We start from the raw sequence: 26,883 nt of genomic DNA on the forward strand, positions 1-26,883 counted from the left end.
ATATAGGAACTGTGTGCCTGACACTGTTATATAGGAACTGTGTGCCTGATCCTGGTATATAGGAACTGTGTGTCTGATCCTGTTATACAGGAACTGTGTGTCTGATCCTGGTATATAGGAACTGTGTGCCTGACACTGTTATACAGGAACTGTGTGTCTGATCCTGGTATATAGGAACTGTGTGTCTGATCCTGGTATATAGGAACTGTGTGTCTGACCCTGTTATATAGGAACTGTGTGTCTGATCCTGTTATATAGGAACTGTGTGTCTGATCCTGTTATATAGGAACTGTGTGTCTGACACTGTTATACAGGAACTGTGTGTCTGACACTGTTATATAGGAACTGTGTGTCTGATCCTGTTATACAGGAACTGTGTGTCTGATCCTGGTATATAGGAACTGTGTTCTGACCTGTTATATAGGAACTGTGTGTCTGATCCTGTATATAGGAACTGTGTGTCTGACTGTTATACAGGAACTGTGTGCTGACCACTGTTATATAGGAACTGTGTGTCTGATCCTGTTATATAGGAACTGTGTGCCTGACACTGTTATATAGGAACTGTGTGTCTGATCCTGTTATATAGGAACTGTGTGTCTGATCCTGTTATATAGGAACTGTGTGTCTGATCCTGTTATATAGGAACTGTGTGTCTGATCCTGTTATATAGGAACTGTGTCTGATCCGTTATATAGGAACTGTGTGTCTGATCCGGTTATATAGGAACTGTGTGTCTGACTGTTATATAGGAACTGTGTGTCTGATCCTGTTATATAGGAACTGTGTGTCTGACCTGTTATATAGGAACTGTGTGCTGATCCTGTTATATAGGAACTGTGTGTCTGATCCTGTATATAGGAACTGTGTGTCTGATCCTGTTATATAGGAACTGTGGTCTGACCTGTTATAGGAACTGTGTGTCTGATCCTGTTATATAGGAACTGTGTGTCTGATCCTGTTATATAGGAACTGTGTGTCTGATCCTGTTATATAGGAACTGTGTGTCTGATCCTGTTATATAGGAACTGTGTGTCTGATCCTGTATATAGGAACTGTGTGCCTGACATGATATAGGAACTGTGTGTCTGATCCTGTTATATGGAACTGTGTGTCTGATCCTGTTATACAGGAACTGGCGTCTGATCTGTATATAGGAACTGTGTGTCTGATCCTGTTATATAGGAACTGTGTCTGATCCTGTTATATAGGAACTCTGTGTCTGATCCTGTTATAGGAACTGTGTGTCTGACCTGTTATATAGGAACTGTGTGTCTGATCCTGTTATATAGGAACTGTGTGTCTGATCCTGTTATATAGGAACTGTGTGTCTGATCCTGTATATAGGAACTGTGTGTCTGACCCTGTATATAGGAACTGTGTGTCTGACTGTTATACAGGAACTGTGTGTCTGATCCTGTATATAGGAACTGTGTGCTGACTGTTATATAGGAACTGTGTGTGATCTGTTATAGGAACTGTGTGTCTGATCCTGTTATATGGAACTGTGTGTCTGATCCTGTTATATAGGAACTGTGTGTCTGACTGTTATATAGGAACGTGTGTCTGATCCTGTTATATAGGAACTGTGTCTGATCCTGGTATATAGGAACTGTGTGCTGACCTGTTATATAGGAACTGTGTGTCTGATCCTTATATAGGAACTGTGTGTCTGATCCTGTTATATAGGAACTGTGTGTCTGACTGTTATATAGGAACTGTGTGTCTGATCCTGTATATAGGAACTGTGTGTCTGATCCTGTTATATAGGAACTGTGTGTCTGACCTGTTATATAGGAACTGTGTGTCTGATCCTGTATATAGAACTGTGTGCCTGACTGTTATATAGGAACTGTGTGTCTGATCCTGTATATAGGAACTGTGTGTCTGATCCTGTTATATAGGAACTGTGTGTCTGATCCGTTATATAGGAACTGTGTGTCTGATAACTGTTATATAAGGAACTGTGTGTCTGATCCTGTATATAGGAACTGTGTGTCTGATCCTTATATAGGAACTGGTGTCTGATCCTGTTATATAGGAACTGTGTGTCTGATCCTGTTATATAGGAACTGTGTCTGATCCTGTTATATAGGAACTGTGTGTCTGACCTGTTATAGGAACTGTGTTCTGATCCTGTTATATAGGAACTGTGTGTCTGATCCTGTTATATAGGAACTGTGTGTCTGATCCTGTATATAGGAACTGTGTGTCTGATCCTGTTATATAGGAACTGTGTGTCTGATCGTTATATAGGAACTGTGTGTCTGATCCTGGTATAGGAACTGTGTGTCTGATCTGTTATATAGGAACTGGTGTCTCCTGTTATATAGGAACTGTGTCTGATCCTGTTATATAGGAACTGTGTGTCTGATCCTGTATATAGGAACTGTGTGTCTGACCTGTATATAGGAACTGTGTGTCTGATCCTGTTATATAGGAACTGTGTGTCTGATCCTGTATATAGGAACTGTGTGTCTGATCCTGTATATAGGAACTGTGTGTCTGATCCTGTTATATAGGAACTGTGTGTCTGATCCTGTTATATAGGAACTGTGTGTCTGATCCTGTTATATAGGAACTGTGTGTCTGATCTGTTATATAACTGTGTGTCTGATCCTGTTATATAGGAACTGTGTGTCTGATCCTGTATATAGGAACTGTGTGTCTGACACTGTTATATAGGAACTGTGTGTCTGATCCTCTTATATAGGAACTGTGTGTCTGATCCTCTTATATAGGAACTGTGTGTCTGATCCTGTATATAGGAACTGTGTGTCTGACTGTTATATAGGAACTGTGTGCTGACACTGTTATATAGGAACTGTGTGTCTGATCCTGTTATATAGGAACTGTGTGTCTGATCCTGTTATATAGGAACTGTGTGTCTGACACTGTTATACAGGAACTGTGTCTGATCCTGGTATATAGGAACTGTGTGTCTGATCCTGGTATATAGGAACTTGTGTCTGACTGTTATATAGGAACTGTGTGTCTGATCCTGTTATATAGGAACTGTGTGTCTGATCCTCTTATATAGGAACTGTGTGTCTGATCCTGTTATATAGGAACTGTGTCTGATCCTCTTATATAGGAACTGTGTGTCTGATCCTGTTATATAGGAACTGTGTGTCTGATCCTGTATATAGGAACTGTGTGCCTGACACTGTTATATAGGAACGTGTGTCTGATCCTGTATATAGGAACTGTGTGTTGATCCTTATATAGGAACTGTGTGTCTGACCTGTTATATAGGAACTGTGTGTCTGATCCTGTTATATAGGAACGTGTGTCTGATCTGTTATATAGGAACTGTGTGTCTGATCCTGTATATAGGAACTGTGTGTCTGATCTGTTATAGGGAACTGTGCTGTCTGACTCTGTTATATAGGAACTGTGTCTGATCCTGTTATATAGGAACTGTGTGTCTGATCCGTTCTATAGGAACTGGTGTCTGACCCTGGTTATATAGGAACTGTGTGTCTGATCCCTATATAGGAACTGTGTGTCTGATCCTGGTATATAGGAACTGTGTGTCTGACCTGTTATATAGGAACTGTGTGTCTGATGTGTATATAGGAACTGTGTGTCTGATCCTTTATATAGGAACTGTGTGTCTGATCTGTTATATAGGAACTTGTGTCTGACACTGTTATATAGGAACTGTGTGTGATCCTGTTATATAGGAACTGTGTGTTCTGATCCTCTTATATAGGAACTGTGTGTCTGATCCTGTTATATAGGAACTGTGTGTCTGATCCTTTATATAGGAACTGTGTGTCTGATCCTGTTATATAGGAACTGCGCGTCTGATCTGTATATAGGAACTGTGTGTCTGATCCTGTTATATAGGAACTGTGTGTCTGATTGTTATATAGGAACTGTGTGTCTGATCTTATATAGGAACTGTGTGTCTGATCCTGGTATATAGGAACTGGTGTCTGATCCTGGTATATAGGAACTGTGTGTCTGATCCTTATATAGGAACTGTGTGTCTGATCCTGTTATATAGGAACTGTGTGCCTGACTGTTATATAGGAACTGTGTGTCTGATCCTGTTATATAGGAACTGTGTGTCTGATCCTGTTATATAGGAACTGGTGTCTGACTCTGTTATATAGGAACTGTGTGTCTGATCCTGTTATATAGGAACTGTGTGTCTGATCCTGTATATAGGACACTGTTTTGTGTCTGCTCTTGTTATATAGGAACTGTGTGTACTGATCCTCTTAATATGGAACTGTGTGTCTGATCCTGGTTATATAGGAACTGTGTGTATGACTCCTTGTATATAGGTAACTGTGTGTCTGATCCTCTTCTATAGGAACTGTGGTCTGATCCTGTTCTCTAGGAACTGTGTGTCTGATCCTGTTATATAGGAACTGTGTGTCTGATCCTGTTTATACAGGAACTGTGTGCCTGACACTGTTATATAGGCAACTGTGTGTCTGACCTGTTATATATGGAAACTGTGTGTCTGATCCTCTTATATTAGGAACTGTGTGTCTGATTCCTGGTATATAGGACACTGTGTGTCTGCTCATGTTATATAGGAACTGGTGTGTCTGATCCTGTTTATATTTAGGCACTGTGTGTCTGATCCTGTTATATAGGAACTGTTCGTGCCTGACCACTGTTATATAGGAACTGTGTGTCTGATCCTGTTATATGGAACTGTGTGTCTGATCCTGTTATATAGGAACTGCGTGTCTGACTCTGTTATATAGGAACTGTGTGTCTGATCCTGTTATATAGGAACTGTGTGTCTGATCCTGTTATATAGGAACTGTGTGTCTGATCCTTGTTATATAGGAACTGTGTGTCTGATCCTGTTATATAGGAAGTGTGTCTGATCCTGTATATAGGAACTGTGTGTCTGATCCTGTTATATAGGAACTGTGTGTCTGATCCTTATATAGGAACTGTGTGTCTGATCCTGTTATATAGGAACTGTGTGTCTGATCCTGTTATATAGGAACTGTGTGTCTGACTGTTATACAGGAACTGTGTGTCTGACCTGTTATATAGGAACTGTGTCTGACCTGTTATATAGGAACTGTGTGTCTGATCCTCTTATATAGGAACTGTGTGTCTGATCCTGGTATATAGGAACTGTGTGTCTGATCCTGTTATATAGGAACTGTGTGTCTGATACTGTTATATAGGAACTGTGTGTCTGATCCTGTTATATAGGAACTGTGTGTCTGATCCTGGTATATAGGAACTGTGTGTCTGATCCTGTTATATAGGAACTGTGTGTCTGATCCTCTTATATAGGAACTGTGTGTCTGATCCTGGTATATAGGAACTGTGTGTCTGATCCTGTATATAGGAACTGTGTGTCTGATCCTGGTATATAGGAACTGTGTGTCTGATCCTGTTATATAGGAACTGTGTGTCTGATCCTGGTATATAGGAACTGTGTGTCTGATCCTGGTATATAGGAACTGTGTGTCTGATCCTGGTTATATAGAACTGTGTGTCTGATCCTGTTATATAGGAACTGTGTGTCTGATCCTGGTATATAGGAACTGTGTGTCTGATCCTGTTATATAGGAACTGTGTGTCTGATCCTGTTATATAGGAACTGTGTGTCTGATCCTGTTATATAGGAACTTTGTGTCTGATCCTGTTATATAGGAATTGTGTGTCTGATCCTGTTATATAGGAACTGTGTGTCTGATCCTGTTATATAGGAACTGTGTGTCTGATCCGGTTATATAGGAACTGTGTGTCTGACCCTGTTATATAGAAACTGTGTGTCTGATCCTGTTATATAGGAACTCTGTGTCTGATCCTGTTGTAGGGTCATTGTGTCTGACACTGTTATATGGGCAGTGTGCCAGTCATTGTTATACGTACGCTGTGCCTGACACTGTTATAGGTGTACTATACCGGAGACTGTTAGGCTAGTTTCACACTAGCGTGTAATACCCGGCAATGCATTCTGGCATTGCTGGAAGCTACCGCATTGCTGTCTGGCTCGATTAACTATAATGGGGACAGCATGCAGTGGTTTTTGGCTGGAGGATTCTCAGCATTTTTGCCTGGTGCCGCTGGTCCCCTTTATAGTCTAATGCTGGAGATGTCGAAGGCTAGTGTGAAGCTAGCCTTATAGGGACACTATGCCTAATAGTTTTCTAGTGACAGTATGCCTGACACTGTACTGTGCCAGAGATTGTTATAAGTACACTATGCCTGACACTGTTAGGGTGCATTCACACGACCGTATTTTTGGCTCCGCATCCGTTCCGCAATTCATTTCAATGGGGCCGCAAAAGATGCGGACAGCACACAATGTGCTGTCCGCATCCGTAGATCCGTTCCGCGGCCCCGCAAAAAAGATAGAGATCCTTGTCCGCAATCGCGGACAAGAATAGGCATTTCTATCATAGGGCCGGCTACATTCACACGTCCGGTATCCGCAATTTGCGGACCACAAAACACATACGGCCGTGTGAATGTAGCCTTATAGCACCGTTATAAGTACACTATGCCTGACACTGTTATGAAGGAACTGTGTCCGGCACTGTTATACAGACACCGTGCATGGTGCTGTTATATAGACACTGTGCCTGATTCTGCTGCAATCAAACCATGCCTGACAGAACCAGACATTGATATAGGGGTCTATACCTGAGACTGTTATTGGGCACTGTGGCTGACATTGTTATAGGGGCACTATGCCTGATACTGTTATATGGTCATACACCTGACACTGTTATGGGGGCACTATACCTGGCACTGTTATAGGGACACTATACCTGACACTGTTATAGGGGCACTATGCCTGATACTGTTATATGGTCATACACCTGACACTGTTATAGGGCCCTATGGCTGACACTGTTATAGGGGCACTATGCCTGATACTGTTATAGGACACTATGCCTGACACTGTTATAGGGCACTGTGCCTGACACTATTATAGGGGCACTGTGCCTGACACTGTTATAGGGCACTAGGCCTGACACTGTTATAGGGCACTGTGCATGACACTATTATAGGGGCACTGTGCCTGACACTATTATGGGGCACTAGGCCTGACACTATTATAGGGGCACTATGGCTGACATTGTTATAGGGACACTCTGCCTGACACTGTTATAGGGCACCATGCTTTCCTGTCCCACATTGTTAGTTATTTACCCTGTATATGAATTTATGGATACATTCACATGAATGGAATATCTAGCTTCTCTAGACAGTGGGAATTGTTATGTACTTTGAATACAGAAAACATGTCCTCTGTGTTCCTCCCTGCAGGATGAATTGACCCCTCTACACTGTGCTGTAAGAAATGGCCATGTCCGGATCTCAGAAATTCTTCTGGATCATGGAGCCCCCATACAAGCCAAGACAAAGGTACTGCTAATGAGAGCCCAGATGGCTCAGCTGGTGGAGCATCAGATTTTTAAAATGAAGACTGCAAAAGTGTAAAGGAAAAACTAGATAGGACTGACCCACTAGAGATCAGAAACCTTCTGCGCTTCAGCTGCTATGAAACTATAACTCCCAGCGTGCACGCTAACTCAGTCCCATAGAAGTGAAAGTAGGATTCTGGGAGTTGTAGTCTTAGAACAGCTGCTAGAGATTGCCGATCCCCGCACTAGAGTATCAGAGAAGACCCCAACATCCGCAAAAGCCGACTTAGGAGCCAAACACTTCAAGGGGCACAATTAGTTGGGAGGGGAGAATCAGGATCAATGTGAGGAAATATTATTACACCGAAAGAGTAGTTGAGGCTTGGAACAGACATGGCAGGATGGACCATGTGGTCTTCTTCTGCAATCAGTCTTCTGTGTTTCTATGTAATGAATTGGTAAAATGATGACTATACATATTTATTACCATTACTGAAGTAGATAGTCATCTACCTAACCAATTAGCTAACAAAGTAATCTACTGAAATAACCTAAATCACCAAAAATGGCATAAATGTGGTTTCCACTCACAGAACGGGCTGTCACCCATTCACATGGCCTCCCAAGGAGATCATCTGGACTGTATACGGCTTCTGCTTCAGTATCAGGCCCACATTGACGATATCACGTTGGATCATCTCACTCCTCTGCATGTGGCAGCTCATTGTGGACATCATCGTGTGGCAAAACTTCTCCTAGATAAGGGAGCAAAGCCAAATGCCCGGGCCCTGGTAAGTTATGTCCAACTATTCTATAGGGTTAAAAACTGAGGAAACTCCCAGGGTCTCCTTGTACCTGGCGATTAACAAGCACTGGAAACTCTAGGAGTGAAACACCATCGATTGTTAGTTATTTACGGTATATCATTTGTACGGTATATGGCAGTATTGTGTGAACTGTACATGGCAGTATATTGACACTATATGGATTTTCACCAGATTATCTTGCATGTCTCCTGGTCAGTATGTCTTCTAGCTGTTTGTATGGTGCATGTCTTTCATGTTTCTACCCATTTTTGTCCATTCCAGTCTCTGATCCTCCTCTTTTTCCCCCCATGTAGAACGGGTTCACCCCTCTTCACATAGCCTGCAAGAAAAGTCATATTAGAGTCATGGAGCTTTTGTTGAAGTCTGGAGCCTCCATTGATGCTGTCACAGAGGTGAGGACAGTCATACTGGTCATATTGGGTTACATCTGTGCAATTGCTCTTTTTACTCCATGCTCCTATATATAAGCGAGGGTTTAAAGCCATCAAGTAGGAGATCTAGTAGGAGACAGAGACAGGCGGGGACCTTAGTAGAAGACAGAAGTGCTTTATAACTGATTTTCTCTTTTCCAGCCTTAGCAGAACTCAGTGACCACTGTGTAATAGCAGTGAGCCAGACCGCAGGTGGGATGGAGAGGATGGGAGTGGTGACGGTGGCAATGAGGGTGGTAGTAGTCTTCACGGCGGCTAATCCTGCTCCAGCAGGCTAGGGCACTCAGTGTTGGGAGGGGTGCACCCTTTCTTCCCCTCGGGGCACACTCTGGATTTGGGGGTTCCTGATTGGTGGTGGCTGGGGTGCCCTTGGTGTTAGATGCACTGCGGGACACATGGTAGGAGAGCAGGGGACCCGGTTGGATATGCAGACAAATGACCAGGCCAGCCTGTTTAACGTAAAATGTAATCTCTCTTTTACTGAGTGGATGAAGGGTGGCACAGTACAAGCAATGGGCATGGGCCTAGATATATCACAAGGTAGACTTTTTCCAAAGGCTGCGTATAGATAGGTGGTGGATACGATGATGGTCCTTTGGGTCCTATTCTGTACATACATGCAATCTTCCCTACTGACCGAAGGAGTGCAATTTCTTGCTCAATTGTGTAGTTCTTTAAAGGATGGTCAGTCCGTCTCAGTACAGTGGCGGGCGCCTGAATGAATATAACCCTAATCACATGCAGTAAAGTCTATATGCTTAAACATGCGTTACCTCGACTGGCTTTCTTGTCCACGCACTGTCCCTTTTAACGGTCCTCAACCTTCTATAGAACTCTTCTTACTCTCAGAGCTTGGCAGAGTTGCTTTTCCGGCAGCTTATCACTCAGGGTTGGTATCTTCCTGGCTAAAGACACTTATTTTTTGCTTCAGCTATGGAATCTCTAGCACACACCAGGAGCTACTACATATGTGTTCTCGCTCAGCCTACTTGCCAGCAGCTCACTCACCAGGGATGCCAGACTACCACCCAGCAACTGGCTTTAAGAGCTGCCAGTTAACTACTTCCTTCCCATATACAGTCTTTTGGAATACACACACATACTGTAATAAAGCCACAGAAAGTGCATAGTCAGTATACATTAACTCTTGTCTCAAAGTAAATATTTTTAAAACTTTAGCAGTGAACCACCGGGTCTCTGCAATGAGTAGCGGAACGGTTATGCTGCTGCCTTTATTGAACCCAGAAATCATGTGATCACTGGATGGGTTCACTTGTATGGAGCTGTGTTGCAGTTCCCCTGCACAGCGGCACGGGCTGCCTGTTGCGCCCCTGGGATTATTGTCGTCACTCTTAACTCTATTTGTCTTTATCGTGAATTCTCGTACCAACCTTCTCTGTGATTTGCTTTCCAGTCTGGTCTTACACCTCTCCATGTTGCTGCCTTCATGGGACATCTCTCCATTGTCCGGACTCTACTCCAGAGGGGAGCGTCACCCAATGTCTTCAGTGTGGTGAGCGCAAAATTATGCAAGGACAGTTTATCCATCCTTTCATGTGCATAATAACCTTCCTGCAAGAGTGTTATTGAGCCATCACTGAAAGTTGTGTGTCGTTTGTGTATCGCAGAAAGTCGAGACGCCGCTACACATGGCAGCGCGTGCGGCGCACTCGGATGTGGCTGAATTTTTACTGCAGAATAAAGCAAAAGTGAATGCTAGAGCTAAGGTGAGGAATACAGTCTGACATTGGGAGATATAGGCCATGATGAGTGTGGATGGAGGGTCTGTCTAGTCATGCATGGATTCTAAAGGGTTGAAGAGCACCCACCAGATGCTAGAAATGGATATGTTTGGATTTTATTTCTTCTTTTAAAGTGGGTAGGAATTATGCAAAAGAACCCACTTTAAAACAAAAAAAAAATCCAAACATATCTATCTCTAGCATCTGGTGGGTGCTCTTCAACCGTTTAGACCCCATGCATGACTAGATTTTGTGGGCACTTCTGGGCAGATCGGTGAGGGTTTGATTTCCTCATTTATATGTGCTTTAGTATTAGATGTCGAATTCCCGAATGTATGATATTCCTTAATTGTTTTCAATTACTATCCGGCAGGATGATCAGACACCTCTTCACTGTGCAGCCCGCTCTGGGCATTTGGATATGGTACGTTTGCTCTTAACCCACGGAGCTCACCCAGATTCCCCCACTACTGCAGGCCATACACCATTACACTTGAGTGCACGAGGGGGGCACACCCAAACCGCTGAGGTTCTGCTGGACAACCAAGCTGCACATACTTCCATGACCAAGGTAAAAACCTGAAATTCTCTTTGTCGATTACTAGATGTATTCTCATTCCAGGAAGAGGGGAAGACACATTTCATGCCCACCCTCTCCATTGTGCTTGGTTTAGTTAAGTCTGATTTTGGAGGTACATCTCTCTATGGCATGCTCGCCACTGTGTTTGCCCTGTGCTCAATGTCTGCCACAGAGTTCTCCCATATACAGTGTCTTAGCTAGAGAGTGCTTCCATACATATTTTCCCCATTTAGAGATTAATCCAATAAAAAGTACTTCAGCTAGAGAGTGTCCCCATATACAGTGCCCTAGCTGGACAGTGCTTCCATGCATAGTACCCCAGCTACAGAGTGCTTCCATATAGAGTGCCCTGGCTACAGAATGCTTCCATATAGAGTGCCCCAGCTAAAGAGTGCTTCTATATAGAGTGATCCGGCTAAAGAGTGCCCCCACATACAGTGGCCCAGCTTGAGAAGGCCCCCATATACAGTGCCCCAGCAAAAGAGTGCTTCCTTATGTAGTACCCCAGATAGTGTCTCTCTATACAGTGCCCCAGATAAGGCATACCTCCATATTCAGTGCCCCAGCTAGAGAGTGCCTTAATATACAATGCTCCAGCTACATAGTGCCTTGATAAACAGGGCCTCAGTTAGAAAGTTCCTTCATATATAGCACCCCCACATACAGGGGCCGAACGAGAGAGTGCCTCCATAGACAGTGCCCCAGCTACAGAATACATAGTGTCCCTGCTAGAAGGTGATTACAGGGCCCTAGCTAGTGATTGACTCGATAAACAGGGGCCCAACTAGAGAGTGCCTTCATATATAGCACCCCCACATACATTGCCTGAGCTAGAGTGCCTCCATAAGTGCCCCAGTGAGAAAGTGTCTCTATATATAGTGCCCCAGCCAGAGAGTGCCTCTATAGACAGTGACCCAGCTAGAGACCCAGTGGGAAAGTGTCTATATATATATATATATATATATATATATATAGTGCCCCAGCCAGAGAGTGCCTCCATAGACATTGCCCCAGCTAGAGGGTGCCTCCATTGACAGTGACCCAGCTAGAGGGTGCCTCCATATACAGTGACCCAGCTAGAGAGTGCCTCCATATACAGTGACCCAGCTAGAGAGTGCCTCCATATACAGTGACCCAGCTAGAGAGTGCCTCCATATACAGTGCCCCAGTGAGAAAGTGTCTATATATATATATATATATATATATATATAGTGCCCCAGCCAGAGAGTGCCACCATATACAGTTCCACAGCTAGCGAGTGCCTCTCTCTATGGTGCCCCAACTAAATAGTTCTTCCATATAGAGTGTCCCAGATAAGGAATGACTCCATATACAGTGCCCCCCTAGCAGAGAAGCTAGGGACAATACTATCCTAACTATTAACCTCATTTCCACAGCGCAGAAGCGTCAAGACCCTTTATGCTTATTGTCGGTGGATGCCGAAAAAGCATTTGACAGAATAAATTGAAGGTTTATGATAGCTGTATTATGACAAATAGGCCTAGGCCCCAAATTTGTAGAAAAGAGTATGTGCTCTCTACACCAGTCCCACAGCTAGAGTCAAGACTAATGGCATAGTTGCTCCTTCCTTTAATATAAAAAATGGGACTCGCCAGGGATGTCCGCTTTCACCCCTGCTCTGTGTTCTAGTCATGGAACACTTAGCCAATGCACTAAGGAACAATCTGGATATTACGGGAATAAGTAGCATAAAGTAGCATAAACTTCTCATGTATGTCTTAAACCCCCACATCACACTCCCATCTATTCTTAAAGAGTTTCAGAAGTTTTGACAACTCAGTAATTAAAATTAATCTTAACAAAAGTGAAATGCTGAATATTTCGCTTCCAGCAATGGTAGTCCAACATGTGCAGAGCAACTTTCCTTTTAGGTGGCAGACCGCGGGCATAACTTACTTGGGGTTACAAATCCCTACCCATCTACACCTCTTATTCCCGCTCAATTACTTGCCTTTACAGAAAAGAACTTTAGAGGATTTACAGAAATACTCACTGAAATCCCCATCATGGTTTGGTAGGATTAGTGTAGTCAAAATGGATATATTACTGAGATTCTTGTACCTCTTCCAAACAATACCCATTTGTGTGTCTGGAAGATTTTTCCTGGCCCTTCGCAGAGCCATAGCACGCTTTGTACAGAGTTCCATTAAATCCAGGATAAACTTCAAGACAAATTGGTCAACTGGGTCATCTGGAAAACTTTGGGTCCAGCTGGAACAGGACCTCTCTCCATTGGATTTACGGGTAGCTCCATGGGTGACTCAAGAAAACAGCCCCCAAGTGGAGGATTGGCCTCTCCTAGTACGACACACCCTTAACCAATGGGACAGCTGGGTACAAAGATTCCAGTTATCACATAGACCGGGCCCCATGACCCCTCTCATGAGCAACCCAGCTTTTATACTGGGATTCCGGGTAAATAAGTTTCTGATTTGGCATAGATCCTCGTATCCTAGGTTCAGAGATCTATTGAAACGTACAAGCGTAGCAAGCTGTGAGTCTCTTATCCTGCAAACCGGACATCAGGGCTCAATGTGGTTTGCTTATGCTCAGCTGAGAACCTTTGTAGGTAACCTATTTGCTCAGCAGTAATGTCTCGATGTGACTGACTTTGACATCCTCTTCCTAAAACCTGACACACACTATAGACTGCTATCACAGCTGGATAAAATCGTGTTAGATCAAAGCAATCCAGACATAGCTCCCTATTTCCGAAAATGGAAAACAGACCTACAACTTACCTTTTCAGCAAAAGATGTCCTCAAGATGTGTACGTTCTCTCATGGATTGTCCATAGCAGCACAAGCAAAATAAAAGAACTTTAAGATCCTATCTAGATGGCATTATTGTCCATCGACCCTCCATAGAATGTTTCCTAATGTTTCTAATCTGTGCTGGAGATGTGGTAGGGAGGAAGGAACTATGCTCCACATTTGGTGGTCCTGCCAGGCTATAAAGAGATTCTGGGAACAAGTACTCCAGGTCTATAGAAAATTTTCTGGAAAGACGATAGCCAATACACCCAAGGTGACACTCCTTTCGCTTACTTCGGGAACTTTGGCTCAGATGAAGAAAAATGCTCTGAGGTTCTTCCTCATGGCAGCAACTTATGGTGATACCGAGGCACTGGAAGTCGGAGGGGGGGGGGGGCACCCTCTCTCTGTGAGTGGGCAAGTGAAATCAGACATTTGCTTAGAATGGAGGAATTGATTGCACATTCTCATGATCAGAGGGATAGGTTTTACACTAGGTGGAATTCTCTCGTTGAATTTCTTTATTCTGCAGAGTTTCCTGTATAAGCTTTAGCAAGGAGGTCTGACTCAACGGTACTTTGCGTACTTCATTTCCCCTTTCTTCTCCCTTTTTCCAGATTTTTCCTTTCTTCCCTCTATCTTTCTGTTGATACAGTGAATAAGTATATGCTGATATTAGACAGCAATGTATAAGTAAACCGCAATAAGCGATATATAAATGTAACTATTGCACTTATTATATATGTTAGACAATGTTGTCATGAAATGTGAACTGTAAGATTGGAAATGAAGCTTTGTATCCAGATTACACTTCTGTTCAATAAAATGAGAGTGATATCAATGCAAGAGTGCTCATGCCTATAGCATGTATGGAGCCGCAGACTCCATGAGACTCCATGTGTACAGATATATTGTCAACTAAAAGCAATTCATACTCTACTCAATTCATAGTCTAATTGGACTTTTTTTTATAAAAAAAAAAAAATCCATGTTGGAGAATTTCTTTTCAAATTTCTTGTCATCTCCAATTTGCCAAATGTTCCAAAAAATTCAATTAGAGTCTGAATTGATTCTATCCAAATCAAATATGCTTCAATTTCCCTAAAAAGTAGTATATAACACTCTATCTCCTAGGACTCATTATTTTATTCGAGTTGTGCAAGCCAGTTGCTCCTTCCAAAAGGACAAGAGTACTGAGTATCTCAAGAGAAAATTGCCCTAGTTAGCTGAGTAGCCTTGGGGATGCTCTTTCTCATTATGGAGACCACTATTATTAGGCATCAGATAAGCTTAGAGTTCTTTTCTTTTTGGAAGGAAAACTAAATTGAATATCTTTTTTTCCAGAAACCCAAAAGGTAACATAGTAACATAGTATATAAGGCCGAAAAAAGACATTTGTCCATCCAGTTCGGCCTGTTATCCTGCAAGTTGATCCAGAGGAAGGCAAAAAAAAAAACTGTGAGGTACAAGCCAAAATTCCTTCCCGACTCCAATCAGGCAATCAGAATAACTCCCTGGATCAACGACCCATCTCTAGTAGCTATGCATGGTATACAGATTAGCTTTTCTTAAAAAAAAATAAGCCAGATATAAGACATACTCATTTGCATATATGTTTCCCAGAAACACAGAGCAATGTTGGCTGGACTACAGTATGCACCTCATGCATACTAGGTGGTCTCCCTAATGAGAAAGAGCACCACCATGACCACTCAACTGACCATGGCAATTTTTTTCTAGAGACACTCAGTTCCTTCGCTTGCACATCTTACTATCTCTCATTTGCTTGAAACAAACCACAAGAAATCCAGGATGAATTCTGAATTGGTAGAATCGATTTGCTCATTTCTGTTCCATGTGATATCAGAGGCAAACAGAGAAAAAGCTCATGCACCTCTGTGGAAGTACTTCTAGGGCTCCGTCTAAAGTAGAGCCATAATATGCCAGTTTTCCCCATCTATAGCTCATATCCTGGACTCGGTATATAATAAGAGTTGTGTTCGTTTCAGTGCCTTCTTCCAGGGCTCCACTTTTTGTAAATTCCTCTTGCTGCCATGTCACTTTCCCCAACTGCTGGATACATCTCTGCTGAGTTGCTTCTTTTTTTGCATAACTTGTCTTTATTGACCTCATTGTCATTTTGAAGCATTGCTGTATGCTTAACTTTCTCTTCTCTCACCTCAGAAAGGTTTCACGCCTCTCCATGTGGCTGCAAAATACGGAAAGATCCAGATTGCGGAGCTTCTGCTAGAGAGAGGAGCTCACTCTAACAGCGCTGGCAAGGTGACCCCCTTGACTTGTTATATTGCTGTCCCCTTTATGACCAAGGCTATACTAGAAAATAATTTCCTCTCAAGGAATTGTGCAGGATTTTGATACCGATGAAGAAACTTCAGGGTAGGTCATCAGTATCTGATTGGTGGGGATCCGACTCCGTCACCCCCACCGGTCAGCTGTTTGAAGAAGATGCAGTGTTCACAGCAGGCTGGGGCCTGTGACGTCTTGTTCATCGGTCACATGGCCTAGGCGTAGCTCAGTCCTATTCAAGTGAATGGGCCTGAGCTGCAATACCAAGCATGGCCACTATACAATTTATGGTCTGTGAGGAGACCACTACGGTGAGTGCCAAGGCCTCTTCAAACAGCTCATCAGTGAGCGTGCTGGGAGTTAGACCCCCACCGATCAGATATTAATGATCTGTCCTGAGGATTGGCCATCAAGATATTAAAATACCATCAAAATCAAATATCAAATTCAATCTCAAAATCCTGCACAACCCCTATAATAGTCTAAGCTGTGTCCCAAAAGTATATGGACTGCACTTTAGATACATGGTAGTCAAATACATATAAATGAAGGGGCACTGCACATGTTCAACCTGCCGCATCATTCATACAGCGGCATTCTCCATTCTTGTGATCCATGGGGTCCCAGTGGTTGGACCCCACCTCTCTAACAGTCATACTTTATCTATTGGATAGGGGTATCTCGTTCTATTTGAAATAACCCTTTAAGTCTGCAGTTTTCACTGGTCCATCACTGTATACTATACAAACATAGAAGGGGCTATAGAACCTGTAGAAAGATAGGAGTCCAGACCAGGTTGAATGCACGTCTTATTTCATGGGTGGTGAGAACCACTGCAAGGATCCCCATCTACAATGTTAGCAAAACAAGGGTGTGAGGCTTTAACTTATTTACTATGTAAAAAAGATAGAGCAGACAATGCCAAGGCCACCTACACAAGGGGGTAAGAGATTTAGGGACACATTTATTAAGACCGGCGTTTTAGACGCCGGTCTTAATAATGCCCAGGGGCGGACTCCCTGGAATAAATACTAAAAGTGGCCCCATTTTGTAGTTGAGTCTAAATTGATGGAAGGCAGGGCCAGCAATACCATATTGTGGCACATTATACCACCTCAACAGAGCCAAATACCACAGTGCATCACAAAATACATCCCCCAAAACTTCCACTTTCCAGCCGTGAGGAGGACCCAAGCGGCCCCCTGGGCATCGGCCCACTGGAAAATTTCCCTGTAAGGTCTATGGTCAATACGCCCCTGATAATGCCCCGTGCTGGCGGTGGATCTGCTGAAGTTATAAAGAGGCGCCAGCGTCTACATACCTTCGGTGTATCCACCGCCACTTCTAAATGTAAGCCAGCTTCCTTGCTGTCTTGCATTTAGACCATTTTCTACGCCTAAACCACTAGACCACTAGACCTGGTGTGAGCAGGAGAAGATGCAGATGGCGGCGCAAAGGACCTTTGCCCCACAATCTGTGCCAAAAATACATGTACACCCCTGACTATCAAATATCTGTCTATTCAACTCTTTTCAGGGGAGTGCAGCCAAATTTCTATAGACTGATCAAGAACTCACAAATAAACTCCAAGGGTATTTGACCACAATTGTTTTCTTAATATATGCCTGTCGTGGTTGGAGTTTTGTTTGTTTAATAAAGAGCTACAAATTTTCTGCATAGACATAGATGTTAAAGGTAACATGCATGCTACCTGCAGCCACCACTAGAGGGAGCTATTTATTGTTATACTGTACATTGGACTTAATATAAGGCAGTATGCAGTAAGCTCCTTTAAAGTGATACATTCTAAGTTAACTATGTATTAATTGATACTAGATGACCAATTTGTGAACCTCTCTGTCCATATTGCAGACTGGACTGACTCCTCTGCATGTAGCCGTGTATCACAATCACCTCAACATTGTCCGTCTTCTGTTGAATAAGGGAGCGTCTCCACACTGCACTGCACGGGTAAGGACAATTAGCAGACACAATCTGCATAGAAATAAGAGACAAAATAGTATATTTTTGTAAAGCACATCTGATAAATTTTGGCTGATCGGAAAATTAGTGGGAATCTATTAGGCAAATTTTGTGAGGTGCACTATCCTGAGAATCTCACTGCCTGCTGCTCGAGATGTTGGTGCCCACACACTGTTCTTGCTACTACCCAGTCAATGGGACCTTCTGTTTCCAGCTCTGTCCACTGTTTAGTCTCCATTGTCGGCAGTTGCCGAACATAGCCAATTGGTGGAGGTTTCAGATCCCCATCTATCTGATATTGATTATCTATCCTGAGGGAAAGCCATCAATATAAAAAAAAGCTGGAATTCCCCTTTAAGGGCGTCATCTGTATGGTCCACACAGCACAGGAGCCACTTCGGCGTCACAGATGGTCTGGCACCTAAGGCATGTGACATTTTATTTAGGCATTGTGTAGCACTGGTATATTATTTTGTGGAGCTGTTATTTGGTCAGTATATGGTGATATTCACTTAGGCTATTATCAGTGCACTGTATGGTGGTGGCAGAACTATATGGTATTTAGGCAACTGTATGGAAGTGGTATTAGGCCTATGCATTGCACTGTTATGTAGGCGCCATTCTACATGTATATAGCACTTATAATTAGGCATAATGGTGGGGCGCCAACAGAAAGCACCCCACAGGGTATCATCTAATATATGGTTAGCCGTTTAAGAGGACCTGGCTGTTGCAACAAAATGCAGCATAATCTGCAGGCAGAATGTTATAGAGCAGGAAGAGCTGAACAGATTAATATGTAGTTTTGTGGGAAAATATTCAGTAAGACTTGTAATTTATACATTTAATTATCTGATCTTTCTGATTTCATTGTACACGGGGGACATATTATCAGTGACTGACTATCTCTGTATACACAGTTACACAGAGAATCCTATCAATCACTGATAACACCTCCTCCATGTACAGCTATCAGTGACTGACAGCTATCTCTGTATACACACTTACACAGAGGATGCTAACAACCACTGATAACACCTCCCCTGTGTACATCTATCAGGGACTGACAGCTATCTCTGTATACACACTTACACAGAGGATGCTAACAACCACTGATAACACCTCCCCTGTGTACATCTATCAGGGACTGACAGCTATCTCTGTATACACACTTACACAGAGGATGCTAACAACCACTGATAACACCTCCCCTGTGTACATCTATCAGGGACTGACAGCTATCTCTGTATACACACTTACACAGAGGATGCTAACAACCACTGATAACACCTCCCCTGTGTACATCTATCAGGGACTGACAGCTATCTATATATACACACATACACAGAGAATGCTATCCATCACTGATAACACCTCCCCTATGTACAGCTATCAGTGACTGACAGCTATCTCTGTATACACACTTACACAGAGAATTCTATCAGTCACTGGTAACACCTCCACCAGTGAGCAATGAAGTCAGAATTATTAGAGATATAAATTGCAAGGTTTACTAAATATCTTCCCACAAAACTATATCAGCTCAGCTGCTCCTCCTCCTCCATAACATGTCACCTGCAGATTGCACTAGATTTTGTGGTGACAGGTCCTCTTTAATGGAAGTGCAGTGCCCCAGCCCCTAGGGTGGCTGGCTGGAGCTGGAGAGGATGGGAGTGATGGCAGTTGTAATAAGGGTGATTGTAGTCTCCACTGTGGCTAATCCCTCTCCCTCTAGTGCTCCCTGGGCAACACGGGCAGTGGTTGGAGGGCACATCCTTTTTTTTTCTTTTGGGGCACACCCTGGATATTTGGAGCCTCCTGCCTGGTGGAGGTTGTGGTGTCCTTGATGTTGTGGCATTCAGAGGTGGAAGGCAGGGCTCCCTCGTGGTGCAATGGTGGCAGTACTGCAGGTGCTGGGTGCAAGGTAATAAGGCGGCCAGTGTAACAAGTCCAACAAGCTTTACTGACGTAATTGTGGCAAATCACACTTTAGAGGATATGTTCAGTCTCCCCAGGGTACACACTGAATCTTTCCAAGGCTTTATATGGAAAACAGGCTGCATAGTAGTTATCCCTGAGCCTGTCTTTTAAATCCAGACAACTTACTAAATTAAACAAAAGGTGTGGAAGGCTCTCACAATATCGCACAGCAATTCACAGGCTCGGGGTGCAGAACTGAAATGAGTAGCTAGTCCGGCTCAGAAATGTGGCGGGCTCCGAAGCAATATACCCACGCCACATGCAGTAAGGTATTTTGCCATAAACGAGCAGTTACCTTACTAACTGTCCATGCTCTATCCTTATGGTTCTAAGAACAGTCAACAAAATTTGATACTTCTTTCTCTCAAAGGTTGGGCACTTGTCCTTAGCATGCAGGATGGAGAGCCTGAGTAGTAGGCCTCACACCACACAGACCCATGCAGCTCCTCACACCTCAGCTGCCATCTCTCAACTACTTTACATATCTCCTAACCCAGAGGGGCAGCTCCAGCTTTCCTCCTACTAAGTAGGGCTAGAAAGCTTAACTATTTTACCCATGTTCAGCTATTGCAATCACAGACACGAAAAAGAAAAATACATTAACATTTAATGGTAGATATTAACCATTTCAGCAATAATCCAACATTTTAACCCCTCGAGTAGTGATCCTCTGGGTCACTACAGAAGTCCCCCTGATCTCTGTTTAGTCAGGTAAAGCAGGCGCTGGTGGCCACATCTAGGCAGAGATTGAATAGAAAAAGCTTCAGTTTTTTCCATTACCACCTAGACTTGAATAGAGAGAGCTATAGATAATGAGCAGCCACCTCTCCATTTAATCTCCACCTGGATCTGGCGGCTGGTGGCAGAAGAAATGGAGATCCCCACCTATTAAACATTTAGGTATATGCAATAACTTTCTATGCTGGAAAACCGCTGGTTACACAGTAAATTGAGATGGCGGCACTAAATAGGACCGTGTCTGTATTGTGTTACAGAATGGATACACCCCCCTACACATGGCGGTGAAGCAGCGTTCTGTCGACACAGCCAGAGCTTTGCTACAGTTTGGTGCCACTTGTAATGCACAGTCGCTGCAGGGTGTCACTCCCCTCCACCTTGCTGCCCAGGAGGGTCACGCGGATATGGTGACATTGCTACTAAGCAAGCAGGGAAATGTGCACTTAGGCAACAAGGTAAGGACATCATTAGTAAAATGTTATCCTATCTGCTGTACATGTCTTGGCTTTCTTATTCTTCCCCTTAAAGGGAACCCATCTGTGGTTTTGACCACGCTGACAGCACTATGGAGTGGCTTGGGTATAGCAGTACAAAAATACCTTTTGTGGAGTTTTTTTTTTCTTCTATCAGGAGTGTTGAGAATATGAAGTTTTATTCTGCCAGGTGCTGCTCCAGCAAGCGCCAAGGAGGCGGAGCTTCACTGTGAAGTGCCCTATTCATTGATCTGCTTCAAAGCCCCTCCCCTCTACTCTAAGTGACAGTTGTAACTGTCTCCTGGTTGGATGCTACAGCTGTCGCTCAGAGCAGGGGGGAGTGGCTGTGAACTTCACAGTGAAGCTCCACCCTCTGGGCACTTGCAGAAACGGTACATAGAATAAAACTAGATATAATAATAGCTCCTCAAAAGGTATGTTTGTACTGCTCTTCCCGGCCCCTACCTACAGCTGTCAGCATTTTAGCATTGTCAGAACTGCTGACAGATTCCTAGATCTCCTAAAAGATGTTGTATTATTTCAATGTATTATTCATGTTATATTATATCGTGTTATATTATCCCATGTTTATTTTTATGGCTTTATGTGTACAATTTTATAGAAATAGAGCCTTCTTAAAGGGGTTGTCAAAGTTATTCTTTCCTTTCTCTGAAGTTCGGTGCACAAGCCTTAGGGAGAAGGAGGGAGCAGGTCTGCCTCTTTGCACTGAACGTCACTGTGAAGGCTGTACTGTTTGGAGTGATAAGCCACGCCCCTACACTGCCTGATCTGTGGGCCACGCCCCCTGTACTGCCAAATCTGCTCTCTGAGCTGTCTGCACTGTGTCTCCCCTCCCACTGGATCCTTCAGCAAAGTTTAACCCCTTCTACCATCAGCAGCACAGACTTAGGGACTGAGCAGCTGCAGGGTTTCCTCTTCTCCAGGCAGTGGTGAAGAGACAAATGCTGTGCACAGGATCTTTTCTCCCTCCTCACCCTGCAAGCACTGAGCTGATAGAGACCAGAGGAGTTCTCTGCTCTGTACTCTTCTGCCGGCTGTGAGGAAGTGTCTACAGAGCATTGCACAAGAACAAGTAGGGGGAAGATCCTGTGTGTATCCGCAATGTCATTGCACTGTACAGCTGGGATTTGTAGTCCCACACATAACATGAGTATCCCAGCAGTCAGACCGCAGACAAGGAAGCACTTTTATTCACTCTTTTTGTAAAGCAGGGGGGGGGGGAATGTTCATGAGGAATACCTCAGAGATTGTTGTTACATGGCCCCACCACTCTGCAACTGCAAGGTCAAGAACAGAACTAGGGAAATTAGGAAATATATATTGCTGACCGTCAGATATACAGTGCTTTCTTTCTTTTTTTATATATAACAAGGACAACTCTTTTAAGGGGTCTGAAAGTTTCTAATAAAATTTTTGTTTCATTTCCTTACAATTTTCAAGATCTGCTTGCTGTCAGTGAACAACTACCCATACAGACAGTTGTATCCATTCAAAGCAGTTCTCTATGAGCTTTACAAACTGGACTTCAGACTATAATATTTCACCTACGCTGATACATTGTAGCAAACAATCAGTACAATAGAGACATGCGTGGCATAGCCTAGGATCTAGGTTTATTAAATTGAATGGAGATGACGTACTATACCACACACAATCTGTGGACAGGTATGGCACTATTTTTGGAAGAAATTAGCTGTGTTCTTCTAAATCTGACAGATTTCTATCTGCCTGCAGCTGCCACAGGAGGAAGCTCGTGCATAGGGATTTATACAGCTCCCTTTTACACAGCAGTGAGCGCCACCCCCTAGTTGTGAAATAAATATTTTTTCATTTAAAGGGGTTTTATAGAATATAGTGAATGGGTAGTGAGCTGCAGTAACACAGCATGTCCACTACACCTGGAACGGCGCTGTAATTCTAGCTCACAGTGGTAGTTCTGGTGCCGCCAACTGCAGGGAACAGCTGATTGGTGGGAGTGCGGGTTGTCGGAGACTCACCCATCGGATATTGATAACCTATCCGGAGCATAGGTCATCAGTATCAGATGCACAAAAAACTCCTTTAATGCTCCCCAAGTTTGCCCTTAGCATATAAACAAGAAGGTTTTCTCCTGACAGCAAGCAGAGATCATGTAACTCACATGGATCCAGTGACCTCTCCATTCATTGCTCTGCTAGATTTATATCAAGCTGACTGCTCAAGGGGAGTGTCTTCTCTGCTGCAGCTCAGGGGGCGTGTCCATGCTCTGCCTATCACAGCTTAGGAGGCAGTTGAAGGATGGAACTGAGCATGTGCGGCCTTCTCAGTGGGCAGGTCAAATAAATAAGAAGAAAACAAACAGCAGGTGGCGCTATACAGATAGATTTCATAGAATAACTCAGTAGCTATACAAAATTTTTAATTACATGCAATTACAAAAGTATTTAGATCCCAGTGCTGGCTTGAAAACTGTTGAATATTTTTTGTGGGACAATCCCTTTAACAATGGGGAAGAGCTGTGAATGGAGCGCACAGTGCATGGGACTTCCAAAAATAGTTAAGCGAGTGTGTCTCATAGTAGCGACCGTTGAAAGCTGTGCATGCACGGCGTGCTGTCAAAGCCCTTTCTTGAGATAGTAGTGGGTGCCAGAGGTAGGTTCTGCACCTGTCAGAAATTTATGGCATATCCTATCGACAGGCCATAAATGTTGGCTTGTCCCATGAAAAAAAATCTACACTTTTCATGTCAGCACCTGGGTCTGAATACATTTATAATTGCATGTAATTAGAATATTTGTACAGTTATTCAGTTAAATCTATCTGTATAGCGCCACCTGCTGGTTCCTTTTCAAGTGTCTCTGTCCACCTCACTGAGGTGGGCACACACATGCTTAGTTCCATCCATCAACTGCTACCAGCTGCAGCAGAAAGGGCACATCCCCTGAGCTGTGATAGAGAGAGATATGCAGCAGAAAGGCCACACCCATGAGGTGCCAGCTTCAAACCAATCTAGCATAGCAATTGGAGCATTGAATGGGGAGATCTCTGACTCCATGTGAGGTGCAGGGCTGGTTCTAGCTTTGTTAGAGATTGTCATGTATTATATGATATCTTATGTTAGTTTTTTATGTGAATCGTGGGATAAGCCCTTGATGCTTTATTTACATAAAATTGGAAAACTGAGAAGATATGTTACTGACGCGGTGCCATTTCTGTTGCCAGAGCTCCCTGACCCCCCTCCACTTGGCCTGTCAGGAAGGTCACCTTAATGTAGCAGAAATCCTGGTGTCGCACGATGCTGCCGTGAGCGCCGAGACACGGGTAAATTCCACCAGAGAAGAGACTGACGTGGACGTCCGGATGTCATATGAGATTGAACCTCCAGTGCCTAAATACAAATATAATGATTTGCGGGGTCACTTGTGCTTACATGTGCCATATACAGTATACATCTTCAATGGAAACCTACCACTGACATGTCCGAAAATATGTCTATAAAGAAATGCAACCTGACGATTAGACAGGAGATAAGCGGTGCCCTGTAGATGCTGCTTATCTTCTAGAAGTGCAGTTTCACATGTCACTTGCAGTTCTTTTCCCTATCTTAAAGGGGGCTGTGTCTCTTCAGAAAATGGCATTTATCATGTAGAGAAAGTTACTACAAGACACTTACTAATGTATTGTTAATGTCCATATTGCTTCCTTTGCTGGCTGGATTCATTTTTCCATCACATTATACACAGCTCGTTTCCATGGTTACGACCACCCTGCCATCCATCAGTGGTGGTCGTGCTTGCACACACTATAGAAAAAGCACCGGCCTATGTAAGCTCACACGGTCCTGGACACTCGAGAGGTCGGTGCTTTTTCCTATATTGTGCAAGCACGACCACCACTGATGGATTGCAGGGTGGTCATAACCATGGAAACGAGTCGCGTATAATGCAATGAAATAATGAATCCAGCCAGCAAAGGAAGCAACATGGACAATCCCAATACATTAGTAAGTGGCTTGTATTTACTTTCTCTACATGATAAATATCACTTGCTGAAGAGAGACAACCCCTTTAAGTCATGCACATAAAAGAGACACTACACTGTGCCCCAGCTGCTGCAGAACATCACACCACACGCCTCGCATCCTTTAGATTTTTTAAAGGGTGCATAATTCTGTTAATGGTGAACAGAAAGCTCCACCTTTCGTTTTAAGAAGAGGTTCAGCAGCAGCTTGGGCGGGTATTATAAGAAATACTTGGGATTTAAACAAAAAAAATGGAACAAACTGGATATGGCATTAAAAACAATGTAAGTCATTGGTAGCAGGTTCAGTTTTTTAGGATCCTAAAAAAAACGGATCCGTCGGCCATTGACTTTCAAAGTAAGTTTGTTAGTTTCGATTTAACACAATCGCATCCTAACGGAACGGATGCATACTGATGCGTAAATCGAAATGGAACCGTTTTGGTCCGGTTTTGAGATCCTCTGCTGGATGTCAAAACCGGAAACAAAACCGTTGATGTGAAACCAGCCTTAGTGGTCCATAGCAACCAATCAGATTGATCCTTTCATTTTGCAGAGGAGCTCTGAAAAATGAAAGGTGGAATCTGATTGGTTGCTATGGGCAGCTAAACCAGTTCTCCTTTGCACAGGCACATAGCCAGAAATTGACGTAAAATGGTGCCCAAAAATAAGCCGTATGTGCTTCCACTTACCTATGTCTTTTCTTAGATGGGGTTCACTCCACTCCACGTCGCCTGTCACTACGGGAACATCAAGATAGTAAAGTTTCTCCTACAGCATCAGGCCAATGTGAACGCTACCAACAAGGTGAGCAAGTGAGCATGTCTTCTAATAGTTGGTATCTTAGAGCCTAGCTGAGACCTTGGTGACTGCTGCCCCCACCTCCGCAATTTATCATCTTCTTTGTATACATCCGCCATATGGACAGCTGTTACTGTTACACCTAGAGGCTCTGCTCTCTCTGCAACTTCTGCGCCCTCTGCACTTGGATTGACGGGGCCAGGCAGTGTACACGTCATCACATCTGGCCCTGCACCTGGCAGTTGCAGAGAGAGCAGAGCCTCTAGGAGTAATGGTAACGCCCCCGTTGCTCCTAGAGGCTCATTTGCATCTATTAAAACATAATTTTTCTTAGCAATGCGGGCACATAGCAACATGGGACCAACACAAATAACAGTCCCCGTTTTGATGTGCACTGTACAGGGGGTTAGCTAGTAACCATTTGCCCTCTTTGTTTTGGGTGTCTATTCTGGCATCTCCGAATCCCCTGAAGAGTCTTGACATTTGGGGACAGAAATGTGTCATGTCGGGTGTGGAATAGTAGATAGATCCTCCTTTGAAGATTGCACTTATTACAGGAGGAAATACCCCGACTCCGTCTTGGAACCAGTCAGGCTCGGACTGGCCCACAGGGGTACAGGGGAATCCCCCGGTGGGCCCCTGAACAAGGTGGGCCCCTAGTCTCCCACCACCTGCACATAACACAGTAGGCTTACTGCACTACCTACATATATTCAATGTACATCACCTCAACCAGCCTATGTCCATATAAAAAATGTGGCAGATTATTTATTATATTTGAGTGTATCTGTACGGTGGGCCCCCAAAATAAATTTTACTGGTGGGCCCTTGGTACCCCAGTCCGACACTGGAACCAGTATTGT

The 26,883-nt window shown here is 43.6% G+C and overlaps 1 protein-coding gene across 6 annotated transcripts in view; it reads left to right on the top strand.

Moving 5' to 3' along the window:
• The window catches only part of ANK1 (ankyrin 1), a 183,501-nt gene that overhangs the window by 74,940 nt on the left and 81,678 nt on the right, over window positions 1-26,883 (top strand). For all 6 annotated transcript variants that reach the window (XM_044278999.1, XM_044278997.1, XM_044279000.1 and 3 more), the window contains exons 9-19: window positions 7,267-7,365; window positions 7,958-8,155; window positions 8,485-8,583; window positions 10,037-10,135; window positions 10,251-10,349; window positions 10,738-10,935; window positions 15,903-16,001; window positions 17,898-17,996; window positions 20,984-21,181; window positions 24,422-24,520; window positions 25,928-26,026. In XM_044278999.1, the coding sequence (XP_044134934.1) occupies window positions 7,267-7,365; window positions 7,958-8,155; window positions 8,485-8,583; window positions 10,037-10,135; window positions 10,251-10,349; window positions 10,738-10,935; window positions 15,903-16,001; window positions 17,898-17,996; window positions 20,984-21,181; window positions 24,422-24,520; window positions 25,928-26,026 (1,386 nt within the window). The remainder of the gene's footprint in view (window positions 1-7,266; window positions 7,366-7,957; window positions 8,156-8,484; window positions 8,584-10,036; window positions 10,136-10,250; window positions 10,350-10,737; window positions 10,936-15,902; window positions 16,002-17,897; window positions 17,997-20,983; window positions 21,182-24,421; window positions 24,521-25,927; window positions 26,027-26,883) is intronic.

The sequence above is a fragment of the Bufo gargarizans genome, chromosome 2 (assembly GCF_014858855.1).
Source record: "Bufo gargarizans isolate SCDJY-AF-19 chromosome 2, ASM1485885v1, whole genome shotgun sequence".
NCBI classification, from domain to species: domain Eukaryota; kingdom Metazoa; phylum Chordata; class Amphibia; order Anura; family Bufonidae; genus Bufo; species Bufo gargarizans.